The sequence below is a fragment of the Paroedura picta genome, chromosome 1 (genome assembly GCF_049243985.1).
Source record: "Paroedura picta isolate Pp20150507F chromosome 1, Ppicta_v3.0, whole genome shotgun sequence".
Classification (NCBI taxonomy): Eukaryota; Metazoa; Chordata; class Lepidosauria; order Squamata; family Gekkonidae; genus Paroedura; species Paroedura picta.
In genome coordinates this window covers 131,251,231-131,265,412 of record NC_135369.1, presented here as the reverse complement: position 1 = coordinate 131,265,412, position 14,182 = coordinate 131,251,231, and the positions used below count along the sequence as shown (strand labels likewise).

The 14,182-nt window shown below is 42.0% G+C and overlaps 1 protein-coding gene across 2 annotated transcripts in view; it reads left to right on the top strand.

The window, feature by feature from the left end:
* The first annotated feature begins 500 nt into the window (after positions 1 to 500).
* Positions 501 to 14,182, top strand: part of UFL1 (UFM1 specific ligase 1) — a 35,853-nt gene continuing 22,171 nt past the window's right edge. Inside the window, exons 1-5 of one of the 2 annotated variants that reach the window (XM_077303882.1) lie at positions 501 to 706; positions 3,537 to 3,682; positions 4,726 to 4,754; positions 6,123 to 6,220; positions 11,022 to 11,136. In XM_077303882.1, the coding sequence (XP_077159997.1) occupies positions 630 to 706; positions 3,537 to 3,682; positions 4,726 to 4,754; positions 6,123 to 6,220; positions 11,022 to 11,136 (465 nt within the window). In that variant the 5' untranslated portion in view covers positions 501 to 629. Of the gene's footprint in view, positions 707 to 3,536; positions 3,683 to 4,725; positions 4,755 to 6,122; positions 6,237 to 11,021; positions 11,137 to 14,182 lie in introns of those variants that run through there. The other variant, XM_077303891.1, reaches the window with a different exon arrangement.

The following is a 14,182-nucleotide window of genomic DNA, read 5'->3' as shown; positions in this document are numbered from 1 at the left end:
AAAAGTGGATCTCCCACACCTTTATTAACCCCTTCCAAGCCAAAATGCCTCTGGAACATCCTGGAACAGGCATTAAACAAATAATAGTACAAAAAAAACAAAAAACAAACAGTATTTGCAAACATTGTCCTCAAGTGTTTGTAATGTATCCCACTGCTTTTTGTGGTACTCGTTTGTTTAATGTCCGTTCTGGGGTGTTCAATAGGGTGAATTCCACTTTCTCATTTCTAAAATATTTTTCCCAAGTGTCTGTAAAACATCCCACTGCTTCTTGTGGTTCTTATGGCCTGTTTGATGCCTATTCTACCCCGTTTTGGGCCATTCTGACTTTTATCCTGTCCCCATCGAAATCGAGTTATTTCGGAAAACATCCACATCTATATGAGGCGCGGGGCAGGGGCGACTGAAAAATGAGCTCGGAAACGGCGCCTCTTCCAGCTACCTCCTGCAGATGGCGCTGTTCAACGGGTCCGAGGCTCGTGAAGCGCCAGGCGGCGGCGGATTGACCCTGCGCGGAGCCCGTCGCCGGAGAGGCTCCGAGGTGACGTGTGAGTTGAAGCGGGAGGCCTCGCCGGAATCCTCCCCGCTCGCCGTCCCTCGCCGCTTCTCCTTTCCCTGGAGCGACGGTCATGGCGGCCACGTGGGAAGAGATCCTGAAACTGTCTCAACAATTCCAGTCCGCCCAGTTTGCCCAGGCGTCACAAAGGTGAGGAGAACAGCCGGAGAGTTCTGCCTCTACAGGAAGCCTCGGAGGCGGAGTCAAGCGCGAGCCCCTCGCCTGGTCGCGCGCTCCTCCGTCCCCTTTGCTCCAGGGGTGGCCCAACTGTGGCTCTCAGGATGGCCATGAACTATAACTCCCATGAGCCCTGCCAGCATCATGCTGGCAGGGGCTCATGGGAGTTGTAGTCCAGAAGGCCACAGTTGGGCCTCCCGTGCCCTAGACGCTTTTCGCGTAGCAATTCCAGCTGTCCCTTGCAGGCACTACCGGAGCTCTCCCTCTGCCCCGACAGCAACATGTGCTGACGTTTCCTCTTAACTTGGGGCCCGCGGTCTGTCGTGCTTTTAACGCAGTCCTGGCATGCAGGCATTCAGCAGGCAGTCTTCCCTTTCGCTTTACCTCCATGATAAGGAAAGCCAAGTTTTTGCGTTTCGTTTTTATAGCCACGGAAGAAAGTGGTTGATTTTTGTCATTTTAAAGCCGGACTTCTGCTTGCGGGAGTGGGTCCTGAAGATGCCTGACTGGATTTCAGCTGACTCGCTGTGTCGATACGTGCGCAGGTGTCGGTGCAGATGGCTTCCCAAATCAGAACGCAGGCTTCCCCCTAACTAGGGTCCATGAAACTGGGATCTGAAATCGAGGTCTACAGCTAGTATTATTAACTAGATTTAGTCCTAATTTCGGTTTCAAGTAATCACAAACCAGGACATCTTAATTCTGCCTTCTTCCCCGGTAATGCTGTCAGGTAGTTAATTATTGGCCACAGAGGCATTCTAAACAATGAAATCAGTGTGTTGAAGCAAAGTAGGTGCCTGCAAACAGAACCTTGGTTTGACAAAACATTTAAAAATCATAGTTTTGTGTTATTGTCCATATCAATCTCCTTCCCACAACACTCAGAGTTGCCATATTTTATTATTGTTGTTAATGGAGGTCTTCTGGGCAAAAGGCCAGCCCTAATATACAATATGGAAAAGCTGGAAAGTTATGCTCGCACAATATACATTTATCCGTTTGAGTAGCTTCATCTGTCAGATGAGAAAGAGAGGGCAACTCTGCCCTCAGTTTCTTACTATTGTGTGTATTAAAACGGGTTTACTCTCTTGAAATCTTTAAGAAGATGGTGATACTTAAAAGTAATGTTCCTGCTTGAGCTGTTGCCATCACAGAGTGCAGCTGAAAAATATTTCTGAGGCGTTCATTATAGTTTTCTCTAGACACATTATTCTGTATTATATATCCACATATTACTGAACATTTATGGCAGCCCTCTGGTTATAGCATAAACCATGTGTTTGAGAGTTTTATTCAGGCTGACAACTGCTTTGATTTATTGTGTGGAAATTAATGCTAATAACAATAAACATCAAATTATTCATCCACTTGTCTCAGTTTCTTCACTGAAAGTGTTTAATTGATTGCAGAACTTCCTTGAAGAAAAGAACAGAAAACTTTTTATTTATACTTTCATCGATTCAGTATCAGTGTAAATCAATTGACAAATAATTCCAAAAATTAGCAATTTATACGAAGTAGAGGAAATTTTGTATTATAATAAAACACTTCAGCTGTTTTCATTGGCCACAGTTAAACACTACAACAAACTTCAGATTGTGACAGTTACAGATATGGCTTCTCAATGACCATTTATGCACTGGAGGTTTCATGCTGGGCTGCAGGCTGGAGTTTTAGTTGTGGCAGGTTGCCCCATCTCTTCCTGCACCCACATGGGGGAACATTTGGCCTGTTGTGCCTCATCCGCCCCCAATTTGTGCTCCTGCACAGGAGCTAGGGCAGTGAAGTTCCCAGTGCATAAACGGGCAATCATGCTCGCCCTCATGTGTTGGGTACATGCAGGCATGTGTGCCGTCTAATACCATGGGGCTATAAACTAAGATAAAACAAAAAATTGTAATCCTAGGGTTGAGGAGGGAGCGGGTTGGAGGAGGAGACTGTCATTTCCCACAAATTTAAGATTAAATGGAATTTCAGCAGAAGCTCTCAGTCATGCTCTATACATGAAGGGAGGAGGAAAGATGCAAGTGAAGTGAGCAAGCCCATTGCGAACAAATAAGTTTTTTGTTCATTCATTTATATGTACCATGGTCTTCTCCTTAATGGGAACCTAAAGTTGCTTACGTTGTCTCCTCCACTTTATCCTTCCAACAAGTCTTGTGAGGTAGGTTAGGCTGAGAGTGTGTGACTGGTCCAAAGTCACTCAGCAAGTTTCCAGGGTAGAGTGACAAATTAGAGTCTCTCAGGACATAATCACCACTCTGTTGACTGTGGTATTTGCCATAGCTACATGGTTGAATCAAATCCTAGGTAGGAAGGTATTCGAGGTCACAGGCAGCCCCCCACCCCCAGTGTTTTTGAATCACCAAGCACGGTTTGTAAACACTTTGTTTCAGGCTTCTGCCTTGAAATGGTGTATACATCACTTAATTGTGATATATTGGATTTATTGGATATATATACTGGGCAGCTTGTCTTTTGCCAAGAACACAGGATTAAACCACATATATTAATCTGAAATAATATTCACCAGAAATAAAATGTATATCACATTAATTGCAATTCTTATTTACCCTACGAATACAGCTAGCTGAGGGGAGTAATGATGCTATCATAAATAGATACACCCTCCTAAATTCACTGAAGGGTTTAGAAGGCTGTTTACTCTGTTTAGGGTTGCGCTGCATAAGCGCAATGTGCTGAAGCTTCTCTGGACTGTTACAGTTGCAGCATATCACTTGTTTAAATTCCGAGTTGTGAGGCTGTACCTGAAGACACTTGTCTTGCTTTATTATGTGTGCAGATTATCGGAACGTAATTGCATAGAGATTGTCGCTAAGTTGATTGCTGAAAAACAGCTGGATGTTGTGCACACCCTTGACGGAAAAGAATATATTACTCCTGCACAAATTAGTAGAGAGATACGTGATGAACTTCATGTTCGGGGTGGTAAGTGTGCCTTTGTTTCTTAATGCACTTAGAAATTCAAAGAATGAAGATTTTACATCCCATTTGCTTTTGGAAAAAATATAACATAGGAAGCACATTTCTGTTTTGTTGAATCACCTGCAATATGTGTTTTTGGTGCTTGAGGGCATCATACTTCCTTTGAGTTTTATAAACTTCTGTCCGTGTACTACTGGATGTCGTTAACATCCAGGCCTGTTAATCAGTTCCACTCTGAATTGGCAAATACTGTGGTTAGAAATAATGTATGTCCTTTGAAGTATGAGAAAGGGTGCTAGAGCTAGTTTCCTTTCTGGTAATGAACTCTTCACAGCTTCACTTTCACAGTCAGCTTTGTCCATCCCAACAATCTTCTTTTTTCAATAGACTAGCAGACTTATTTCTGTGGAGCTCACCTCCAACTATTGCCATGGATACTGACCTGTGTGCGATCTTGATGTATTTATGAAGCACATCTATGAAGTGCCTTCTAAATTCCCTTCAGAGGAGGAGATGCTTTGTGGAGTAGCATTCTCTGCTTAGATTGGAATACCATTGTGACTGTGTAAAACTCCTTGCATATGTCAAAATTTCAGACCTCCAACTAATTGTTGGGTTGCAGCAAATGTCTTCTATATCTCTCCATTTTTGGTGACGTTGCTGCTGCCTATTCAAACCCTTTCATGCTGACCCAGGTAAACATAATGAACCCAATAAAAGTGTTTCAGCTTTTTTCAGTGCAAGTGGTGAATCAGATGGCTGGAAATGTGAAACTGGTGAAGCATACAAGTAATTGTGCATAAAGCAGCAATAGCCATGCTTCTAAATCTACATGTGAAAGAAATTTACAGTTCTCCATGTACTGCATGAGTGTAAGTTTCATTGAACTGTGTGGGGTTATTTACAAGTAAGCATACATAAGAGCTGGCTAAATGTTTGACTGGGTTATAAAATTAAATGAATATTCTTAATTTTTTACTTTCTTTGTTAATAACTGTTTATACCAGTGTCTTAAAATCTGTTTTAATGCAGTCTTCTTGTTATAGGTCGTGTAAACATTGTTGATTTGCAACAGGTAACTTTTGACTTTTCTGAAGAAAATCTGCAATCTGTATTTAATTGAACCAGTGTAAAATTTACAGCAGTCTTGAATGATTGGGTACTTAAACAGTCCTGTCCTGGGCAGAGTCTGCACTTAATTTATTTATTCCATTGTCAATCCTGTTGAATTCAGATCGCTTTGAACTTGGATCTTCCTCTCCCCCCCCCCCCATTGAAACAGGATAGTCTTCTGCACGTAGTTAGGGTAGTTCAGAAGGGGGGGGAGCTAAGCCCCTTTCTTTCTTTTCTTGAAGGGGCGGGGAGAAGCCAAGCAGAGAGCCTCTTTCTTTTCTTGGAGAGGGGTGGGAGAGGATCAAAAAAGACAGAGAAGGGAGAAAAAATCCAGGACCGACAGAAGTTGAGAGAAATTAGGGGCTTCTCCTTTAAGGCAAGTTTGTCACATGACCACCTGTGGCCAATCATGAGTCCTCTACCAAGGAGGAGAGCCCAGATTCAAAACAGCCATTAAATATTGAGCATTAAAAGCACTCTAAGATATTGCACAATAAAGGTAGAGTCATTCCGGATCAATCCTTCATGCTGCAGAAGGAAATTTTAAATCGCCCCAAATCCAAACGGAAATCGCATTCTGTGTAGAGGGCAGGGACTGAATCGATCTGGGGTTGGAATAAAAGCTCTGTGCAGTTTACACCCTGATCTTATCAGATCACAGAAGCTAAGCAGAATTAACCCTGGTTAGTATTTGGACCACTAAGGAAGTGCCAGGTTGCTGTGCTGAAGCAAGCCATGGCAAACCACCTCTGAATGTCTCTCTCCTTGAAAACCAACCAGAGTCACCTTAAGTTAACTGCAACTTAATGGCAAATAAATAAATACATAAATAGGCATAGAATATATACACAGCTAACCACTAATCTCTAGCTCATTGTTAATAGCTGTAAATAGCATTTATTTACATACCGTTATGTTGGTTACACAAAAAACATTCTTATTCATGAGCATTTAATTTAATACTTGATACCTGCTTTTTTTTAGAAGTCTCTTATTAAATGATAGAGCATATATAAATAAAACTGCTTGGTAACTGGGGCATTCATAAAATTAATTAACGTTTCATTTCCACTGATCCTTTTTTCTTTTTCTAAATTTCAAGTATTTTAAGCTTTTCATAATTAGATTTTTTCTGGAAATGTATATTTTATGTTGTGAGTTAATAGTTATTTTATTTTCTAATAACACGGTCTCTGTACCAGTAAAGATATTGCTAGTGTATTGACAATTGAAAAGTAGCTGGTGTATAATCGTTATGAAAAAAAGATTGTTTTAATGGCAATATAATTTGGCTTCTGGGCATGAACCTGTTTTGTTTTTCCCCTTCCAGGTAATAAATGTAGATCTGCTCCATATTGAAAGCCGAGCTCATGACATTGTCAAATCAGATCGAACCATTCAACTAGTGTTGGGACAGCTTATAGATGAGTGAGTTCTTTCAAGGGTAATTAAATGCAGTGGAAATTCATATCATGCTTTTAGGTGTGATGAATGTCAATTGAAGGCTAATAATTACGAATTGTGATTGAGGAATCATTCTTCAGCTTTTATGAAGCAGTTTGAGCTGCCATAAAAGTGAAAATCGCTGTTCTAAAGTATTACTGCAGTTCCCTAACTTTTTAAAAAACCATTTTAATCCTTCCTTAAGACAAAGATAGAAAGGTTTTTCTTGCAATATTTATTGTGGTTCCTTGTGAGCAAATGAATCCAAATAACAGAGAAAGACTATGCAGGTATATAGGATAACTGAAGGTGCCTCAGACAGGAAAGTATAGGAAGCAAAATGTGCACAGAAGATGGGGTGTGTGTGTCTTTTACTATGTATCTGGTATCTCAAGCATAACAACATTAAATGTGTAAAAGGATCTGGAATTACTCTACGAGCTTTTATTCTCAGGAGACCAAGCTTGATGCAATGGTTAAGAATGGCAGATTCTAATTGTTTCTCCATATTCAGCCAGCTTTGGCTAGTCACAGTCCTCTTAGGGCTGTTCTCACAGAGCAGTTGTCTTAGAGCTCTCTCAGCCCTACGTATCTCACAGGGTGTCTGTTGTGGAGAGGAGATGGGAAAGGCATCTGTAAGCCACTTTGGGACTCCTTCGGTTAGTGAAAAGTGGAGTATAAAAAAACAGCCCTCCTCCTCTCTCGATGAGAAGAGTCTGAAGCCATGAAGGCTCCTTAGGTTGAAGGCTGCTGAGCTGAGGGGCTGGAGCTACCCTCCTGTGGACATTGTTCTCTGGGATTCTTGGCAGAATAGATTTTAGGGTTTGATTTTAGGAACTGTGAGTGAAATAACACAGACAACAATAACGATGATCTGTTACGGACATGGATCATCATGACTTGCTTGTGATACCACGCCTGAATACAATGCTGTACTCCTAAAAAACTGCAATTAGTATGGCAACTCAAAGCTCCCCCAAAGGCCCTTCAAATGGCTGGTAAGAGAATACAAGGAACTGAACACTGTGGTTTCAGTTTACCATTAATTTAAAGATTTCATATAGGCAGCAAAATAAAACATAAGAACATGAGAAGAGCCCTGCTGGATCAGTGATCCATCTAGTCCAGTAACCTGTCTCACACATTGGTTGGTCAGTTCCTCTGAATGGAGGCTCCCCTCACTATGTCTAATAGCCACTGACAGACTTATTGTTCATCTAATCCCTTTTAAAGCTGCCTATATCCTCTGGCAGCAAATTTCACATTTTAACCACTCTGTGTAAAGTAGTGTTTCCTTTTGTCCATCCTGAACCTACTGCCTGTCAACTTCATTGGATGATGTCAAGTCCTAGAATTTGGAGAGAGGGAGAAAAAGTTGTCAACTCTCTTCATCCCATGCGTGATTTTATAAACCTCTGTCATAGGCAAGGGAGAAAGAGAAAGATACACCCAATTGAATGCAGAATTCCAGAGAAAAGCTAGAAGAGATAAGAATGCTTTCTTAAATGAACAGTGCAAACAAATAGAAGAAAACAATAGAATGGGGAGGGCCAGAGATCTTTTCAAGAAAATTGGAGATATGAAGAGAACGTTTCATGCAAAGGTTGGTATGATAAGGAACCAAAATGGTAGGGACCTCACAGAAGCAGAAGAGATTTTAAAAAGCTGGCAAAATTATACAGAAGAACTATACAAGAGCGAGTTTAACATCCCTGATAACCACAGTGGGGTAGTTACTGACCTGGAGCCAGACATCCTGGAATGTGAAGTCAAATGGGCCTTAGGAAGTCTGAGCAACAATAAAGCTAGTGGTGGTGACAGCATTCCAGTTGAACTATTCAAAATCTTAAAAGACGATGCAGTAAAAGTGCTACACTCAATATGCCAGCAAATTTGGAAAACTCAACAATGGCCACAGGATTGGAAAAGGTCAGTTTACATTCCAATCCCAAAGAAGGGCAATGCCAAAGAATGTTCAAACTACCGCACCAATGCACTAATTTCTCATGCTAGCAAAGTTATGCTCAAAATTTTACAAGCTAGGCTCCAGTAGTATGTGGACCGAGAACTTCCAGAAGTACAGGCAGGATTTCGAAGAGGCAGAGGAACTAGAGATCAAATTGCCAACAGACGCTGGATCATGGAGAAAGCTAGGGAGTTCCAGAAGAACATCTACTTCTGCTTCATTGATTATGCTGAAGCCTTTGATTGTGTGGAGCACAACAAATTGTGGCAAGTTCTTAAAGAGATGGGAATACCAGAGCATCTTATTTGTCTCTTGAGAAACTTATATGCAGGTCAAGAAGCAACAGTGAGAACTGAACATGGAATCACTGATTGGTTCAAAATTGAGAAAGGAGTTCGGCAAGGCTGTATATTGTCGCCTTGCCTATTTAACTTGTATGCGGAGCACATCATGAGAAAGGCGGGATTAGAGGAGTCACAAATTGGGATCAAGATTGCAGAGAGAAATATCAACAACCTCAGATATGCAGATGATACCACTCTAATGGCAGAAAGCGAAGAGGAACTAAAGAGCCTGTTGATGCAGGTGAAGGAGGAGAGTGCAAAAGTTGGCTTGAAACTCAACATCAAGAAAACTAAGATCATAGCATCTGGCCCTCTCTATTCCTGGCAAATAGATGGGAAAGAAATGGAGGTAGTGACAGATTTTATTTTCCTGGGCTCCAAGATCACTGCAGATGGGGACTGCAGCAAAGAAATTAAAAGACGCTTGCTCCTGGGGAGGAAAGCTATGGCAAATTTAGACAGCATCCTAAAAAGCAGAGACATCACCCTGCCAACAAAAGTGCGTTTAGTCAAGGCTATGGTATTCCCAGTTGCAATGTATGGCTGTGAAAGTTGGACCATGAGGAAGGCCAAGCGTCAAAGAATTGAGGCTTCTGAACTCTGGTGCTGGAGAAGACTCTTGCGAGTCCCTTGGACTGCAAGGCGAACAAACCGGTCAGTCCTAGAGGAGATCAGCCCGGACTGCTCCTTAGAAGGCCAGATCCTGAAGATGAAACTCAAATACTTTGGTCACCTCATAAGAAGGAAGGACTCCCTGGAGAAGAGTCTAATGCTGGGAGCGATTGAGGGCAAAAGAAGAAGGGGATGACAGAGAATGAGGTGGCTGGATGGAGTCACTGAAGCAGTGGGCGTAAACTTAAATGGACTCCGGGGAATGGTAGAGGACAGGAAGGCCTGGAGGATCGTTGTCCATGGAGTCGCGATGGGTCGGACACGACTTCGCACCTAACAACAACAACAACAACAAATCATAGGGAAGGTGCTCCAAGTCTCTACTTCTTCCGGCTATACAGTGTTCTCTTTGAGATTAAAAGAACAGTTAGTTTTTATACCTTGCTTTTCACTACCTGAAGGAATCTAAAAGTGGCTTATAATTGCTTTCCCACAACAGACACCCTGTGAGCTGGGTGGTGTTGAGAGAGCTCTGACAGAACTGCCTTGTGAGAACAATTCTAACAGGGCTGTGACTGGCCCATGATCAGTGGGGAATCAAACCGAGCTCTTCAGATTAGAGGCTGCTGTTCTTAACTGCTATACCAAGCTGTGTACAGTGATCAGAACTGTACATAGTATTCCAAATCAGGAATCTATAGAGGAGCATTACAATATTGACCATTTTATTCTCAGTCCCTTTCTAACATAGTTTGCCTTTTTTCACCACTGCATTGTTCTGCATTGACACTTTCATTGAGCTATTGACCATGACCTCAAGATCTTTTCCCCTCTTGGTCTCAGCAAGTTCAGATCCCATTAGCCGAGACCAGCCTTTCTCACTTTTTTTACCATTGAAAAACCTCTGAAATGTTCTTCAGCCTTTGAGAAACTCAGAACAAGCTTGTGTAGAATAAGGCTGGGAAGCATAACTGTGAACATGCCCACCCAGGGTCCCTCTCCTTGCCACCCACTCCAGGTCCATCATTGGCCATTTTGGGAGGGGGAAGGTGGCTCGGCATGACCATATATGGTCCTATGATTAACTCCTACCTATTTAATAGACCCTTCCAGGGCCATCAAGAAACCCCAGGCTTGAGAAAGCCTGGCCTATACATTTGTCCCACTAGGCATGACCTTATGCTTACCAACATGGAACTTCGTCTACCACTTTATCACCTACAGGACTCCAATTACACCTTAAAAACTAACAACATTTATTCCACAAAAGTTTATATGCTGGATATTTTGTTTTGTTTTAAGATCCCGCTCAAGACCTGTTTTATACTGATGTTTCTAAAAGGCCTGATACATGTATAATGTCTAATTTAAATGTATGAAATAAAGATTGATCCTATGAAATGGATCTTCTTTGCCTTTCTCTCCTGTAGATCCAAAAAAATCTTCTGTTGAGAACTGGGAGAATCTTGTAAACAAAATGCACTGCAGCACAAGATATAGTGAAGAGGGTCAGCGGGATGCAATATTGATTGATTGATGTTTATATTTGTATTCTGCCTCTCCTGGGAACTGCCGGGATTATAGATCAACACCGCAGTAAACCAATAAATTGGTTGTGCATGATTTCCCCCCTTGTGCATGATTTCCCCCCTTCATTCCCATGCTGCAGTACATTTTCTTTACAAGAGTTCCCAGGTTTCGATAGAAGACTTGTGGAATTCCCAAGGAGCTGTTGGAGGAAGGAAAAAGGTTGGTGGACAAGAACCGCTTCAGCAAACTATGTCTATTAACTTTTTCCATAGTATGAGACAAAGAAATGTTGATATGACTGTGTATCAACAGTTTATTCTTATATTCATTATAGGCGTTACCTGGATCAAGTGGCAGAAGAAACCAATGACAAATTACAGGAAACAGGCCAAGTAAAAATATCTGATTTGTGTAAGACCTATGACCTTCCAGGAGACTTCTTGAAGCAGGTAACTATATACTCTCTTCATGCAAAAATGGTCCAGTTTCCCCTGGCTCATATATCATTGCTGGGATAATAAGTTTATTTTCTGGGTGGCAGTGCAAGTATAGTAAATTATGATGCTTGATTTTTCTATGATCCAGTATGCATTATTTTAATTTGCTTGTTTCTGCTAAACACAGTTACCAAGATATCAAATCTCAGTGTTGTAACCCGGTTCAATTTCTTGGCAGCCTCTGTGCTTAATAATATGGACACGAAGCAGTTTCCTTCAAGCATAAACGAATGCTATCTGATCTACTAGTTCAATAAGATTCTCTGAAAAGAACAATAGTGTTTGTGCTGGGGTGCAGGGGGAGTGAGTCATTGCCTTAACCCAGATTATTAAAATAAAGACTTGGAAAGAGTTTGTAGGTTACATGGGAAGAGTTTGCAACCAGAAATAATTTTAAAAATGCATTTTCCTAAATTAATATGAGGAGAATATTTAGTATTTATATGACTCGCCAGTAGCATGAATATGCTTGATCCATACCCGTAAGGCTTCTGTCCTGGCTATGGGGTGGAGACGGTGTTGGTCACCTCGCAGGATGATCTTCGGCAACAGGCAGGTCGGCGGTACTCATGTTGCTTGATCTGTTGGCCACATTTGATATGGTTGTCCATGAGTTAATTACCCACCACTTTGCTGGGGCCTAGATTCGGGGAACAGCCCTTCAATGGCTGTGTCCCTTTTTCCGGGACCTGCTGTCCCTTTTTCTGGGACTTGCTTTCCCTTTTTTTGGGACCAGCTGTGTCCCTTTTTCCGGGACTGGTGGCAGTGGGGGAGATGTTATCATGCCCTCATAGAGTCCCTTGTGGGATACCACAGGGAGGGGTATTATCCCCCACATTATTTAACATTTTCATGTACCCTCTAGGACAGCTGGTATGGAGTTACGGGCTGGGTTGTCAACAATATTCAGATGACACCCGGCTCTATCTCCTAATGGATGGCCACGCAGACCCCCCCCCCCCGATATTGCCAGATGTTTGAAAGCCGTGGCTGGATGGTTAGAGCAGAACCGCCTGAAACTCAACCCCTCCAAGATGGAGGTCCTGTGGCTGAACAGGAAAGGGGCAAGACAGGAAGTGCTCTCCCTACCTTTGTGGGGGCACAACTTAACATCTTGCTCATGGCAAGGAATTTGAGAGTGATCCTGGATGCCTCCTTCACAATGGATGCGCAGGTCACAGGGGTAGCATGTTTTACCATCTTTGCCAAGCAAGGCTCCTAGTGCCCTACCTGTCCCCGGACTATCTGGCCACTGTTATCCATGTGACGATCGCCTGTAGACTGGACTTCTGTAACTTGCTCTACGCTGGCCTGCCCTTGTCCTTGACCCGGAAACTCCAGCTGGTGCAGAACACAGCTGCTAGTGTTCTCACGGATTCATCTTGGAGGGCCCACATCCAGCCTGTGCTGAGGCAGCTGCACTGGTTACCAGTTATGGCCTAGATCAAGTTCAAGGTTTTGGTTTTGACCTTTAAGGCCATCCACAGCTTTGACCCAGCCCTTCTGAAGGACTGCTTGTCTGCTTATGCTCCCCACAGGGCATTTCGCTCTGCGGGTACTAATCTGTTAGTGATCCCTGTCCCCAGAGATATGCCTGGCCTCTGCCCAGGCCAGGGCCTTTTTGGTCCTGGTGGAATGAGCTCCTTGGAGAACTGAGGGCCCTGACGAAGCCAGCAAAGTAGGGTCTGTAAAACAGAGCTGTTCCGCTGGGTCTTGGTTGAGGCCGGGTTAGCAAGACTAGTGTTCCCCCTCATAATAATAGTTCCCACTATAATATCTAGCACACTCTTGTTAGTTGACTGCAGGGGGTAGAAGGGATCTTGCCATCTCAGTAATTTTTGCACTTCTGCTGTTTTTAAGGTTGGGTTTTATGGGGATAGTTTTACATGCAATCCACCTTGAGTCCAAGAAGGAAGGTGGACTATAAATTTAATAAATAAATACGTATAGAAAGATCTGGTATTCTCCAGACTAGGCACTTAATGGTCCGTGTGGAATGCCTTGTTGTTGTTGTGAATACACTAACTGGACTTCAAATTGTGTCAGCAATTTTTCTGTGTATTAATTATTAGTTGTTGTCAATGTTGTAATTGTTTCCCTCCAAGAATGAAGTCCTGGATCTTGATTACTGCATCAGAACATCATTCTAGCTAAAATATTGAATCATAATCAAAGGTTATTAGCGAGTAAAAGGTTTTCTGTACTTAGATGTGCATATTCTTTCACTAAAGCAGTTTGCAGCAAAGTGACTTGCAAGAAATGATTTAAAAAAAAAACAGCGAGTACAAGGAAGGCTCATTCTTTCCTTTTGCACCCAGCTGCTATGACCCCATAGCCTCCTGAAAAAAATTCACTGCTGCAAATAGAAGTCATGACCCCTGAATCATAAAAGCTATCTATTTTCTACCTTTGTTTCTCATAACTGATGATGTTAAAGAAGAGAGCAAAGAAAAAAGGGGCAGCAGCTATGGAAAAGGACCATGGAGCGTGAATTTGGTCAGTATGGAGCAAGCTATCTCCAGAGTTACGTATAGATTCATTCCTGCTAAGATAGCTGGGAGAAATGTCTCTCTGAGGAAAAGGGCTAAAAACACACTTGAAAAAAAAGAAAAATGAAAATTAGAATTTCAGAGTGAGAGCATGGTGTAGATCTAAAAATGCATTGATTGTCGTGCTCTCCGCAGCTATGGGCTTGCCAGTTGCTGGTACCCATGTAAATTGCAGACTGCTTCAAGGAAATAGCATAACCAGAACGGCCTCTAGATTAAACCGTTTTCAATTTTGTTTTCCTCAGTGGTTGTCCTTCTTTAAATTATATTATATTATATTATATTATATTATATTATATTATATTATATTATATTATATTATATTATATTATATTATATTATATTATATTATATTAAATTATATTATATATATGTGGCCTTTGGCTCTCAGGTTTGTTCAAAAGACTCATCCCAACCACTGAGGAAAACAAAATTGAAAACGGTTTAAT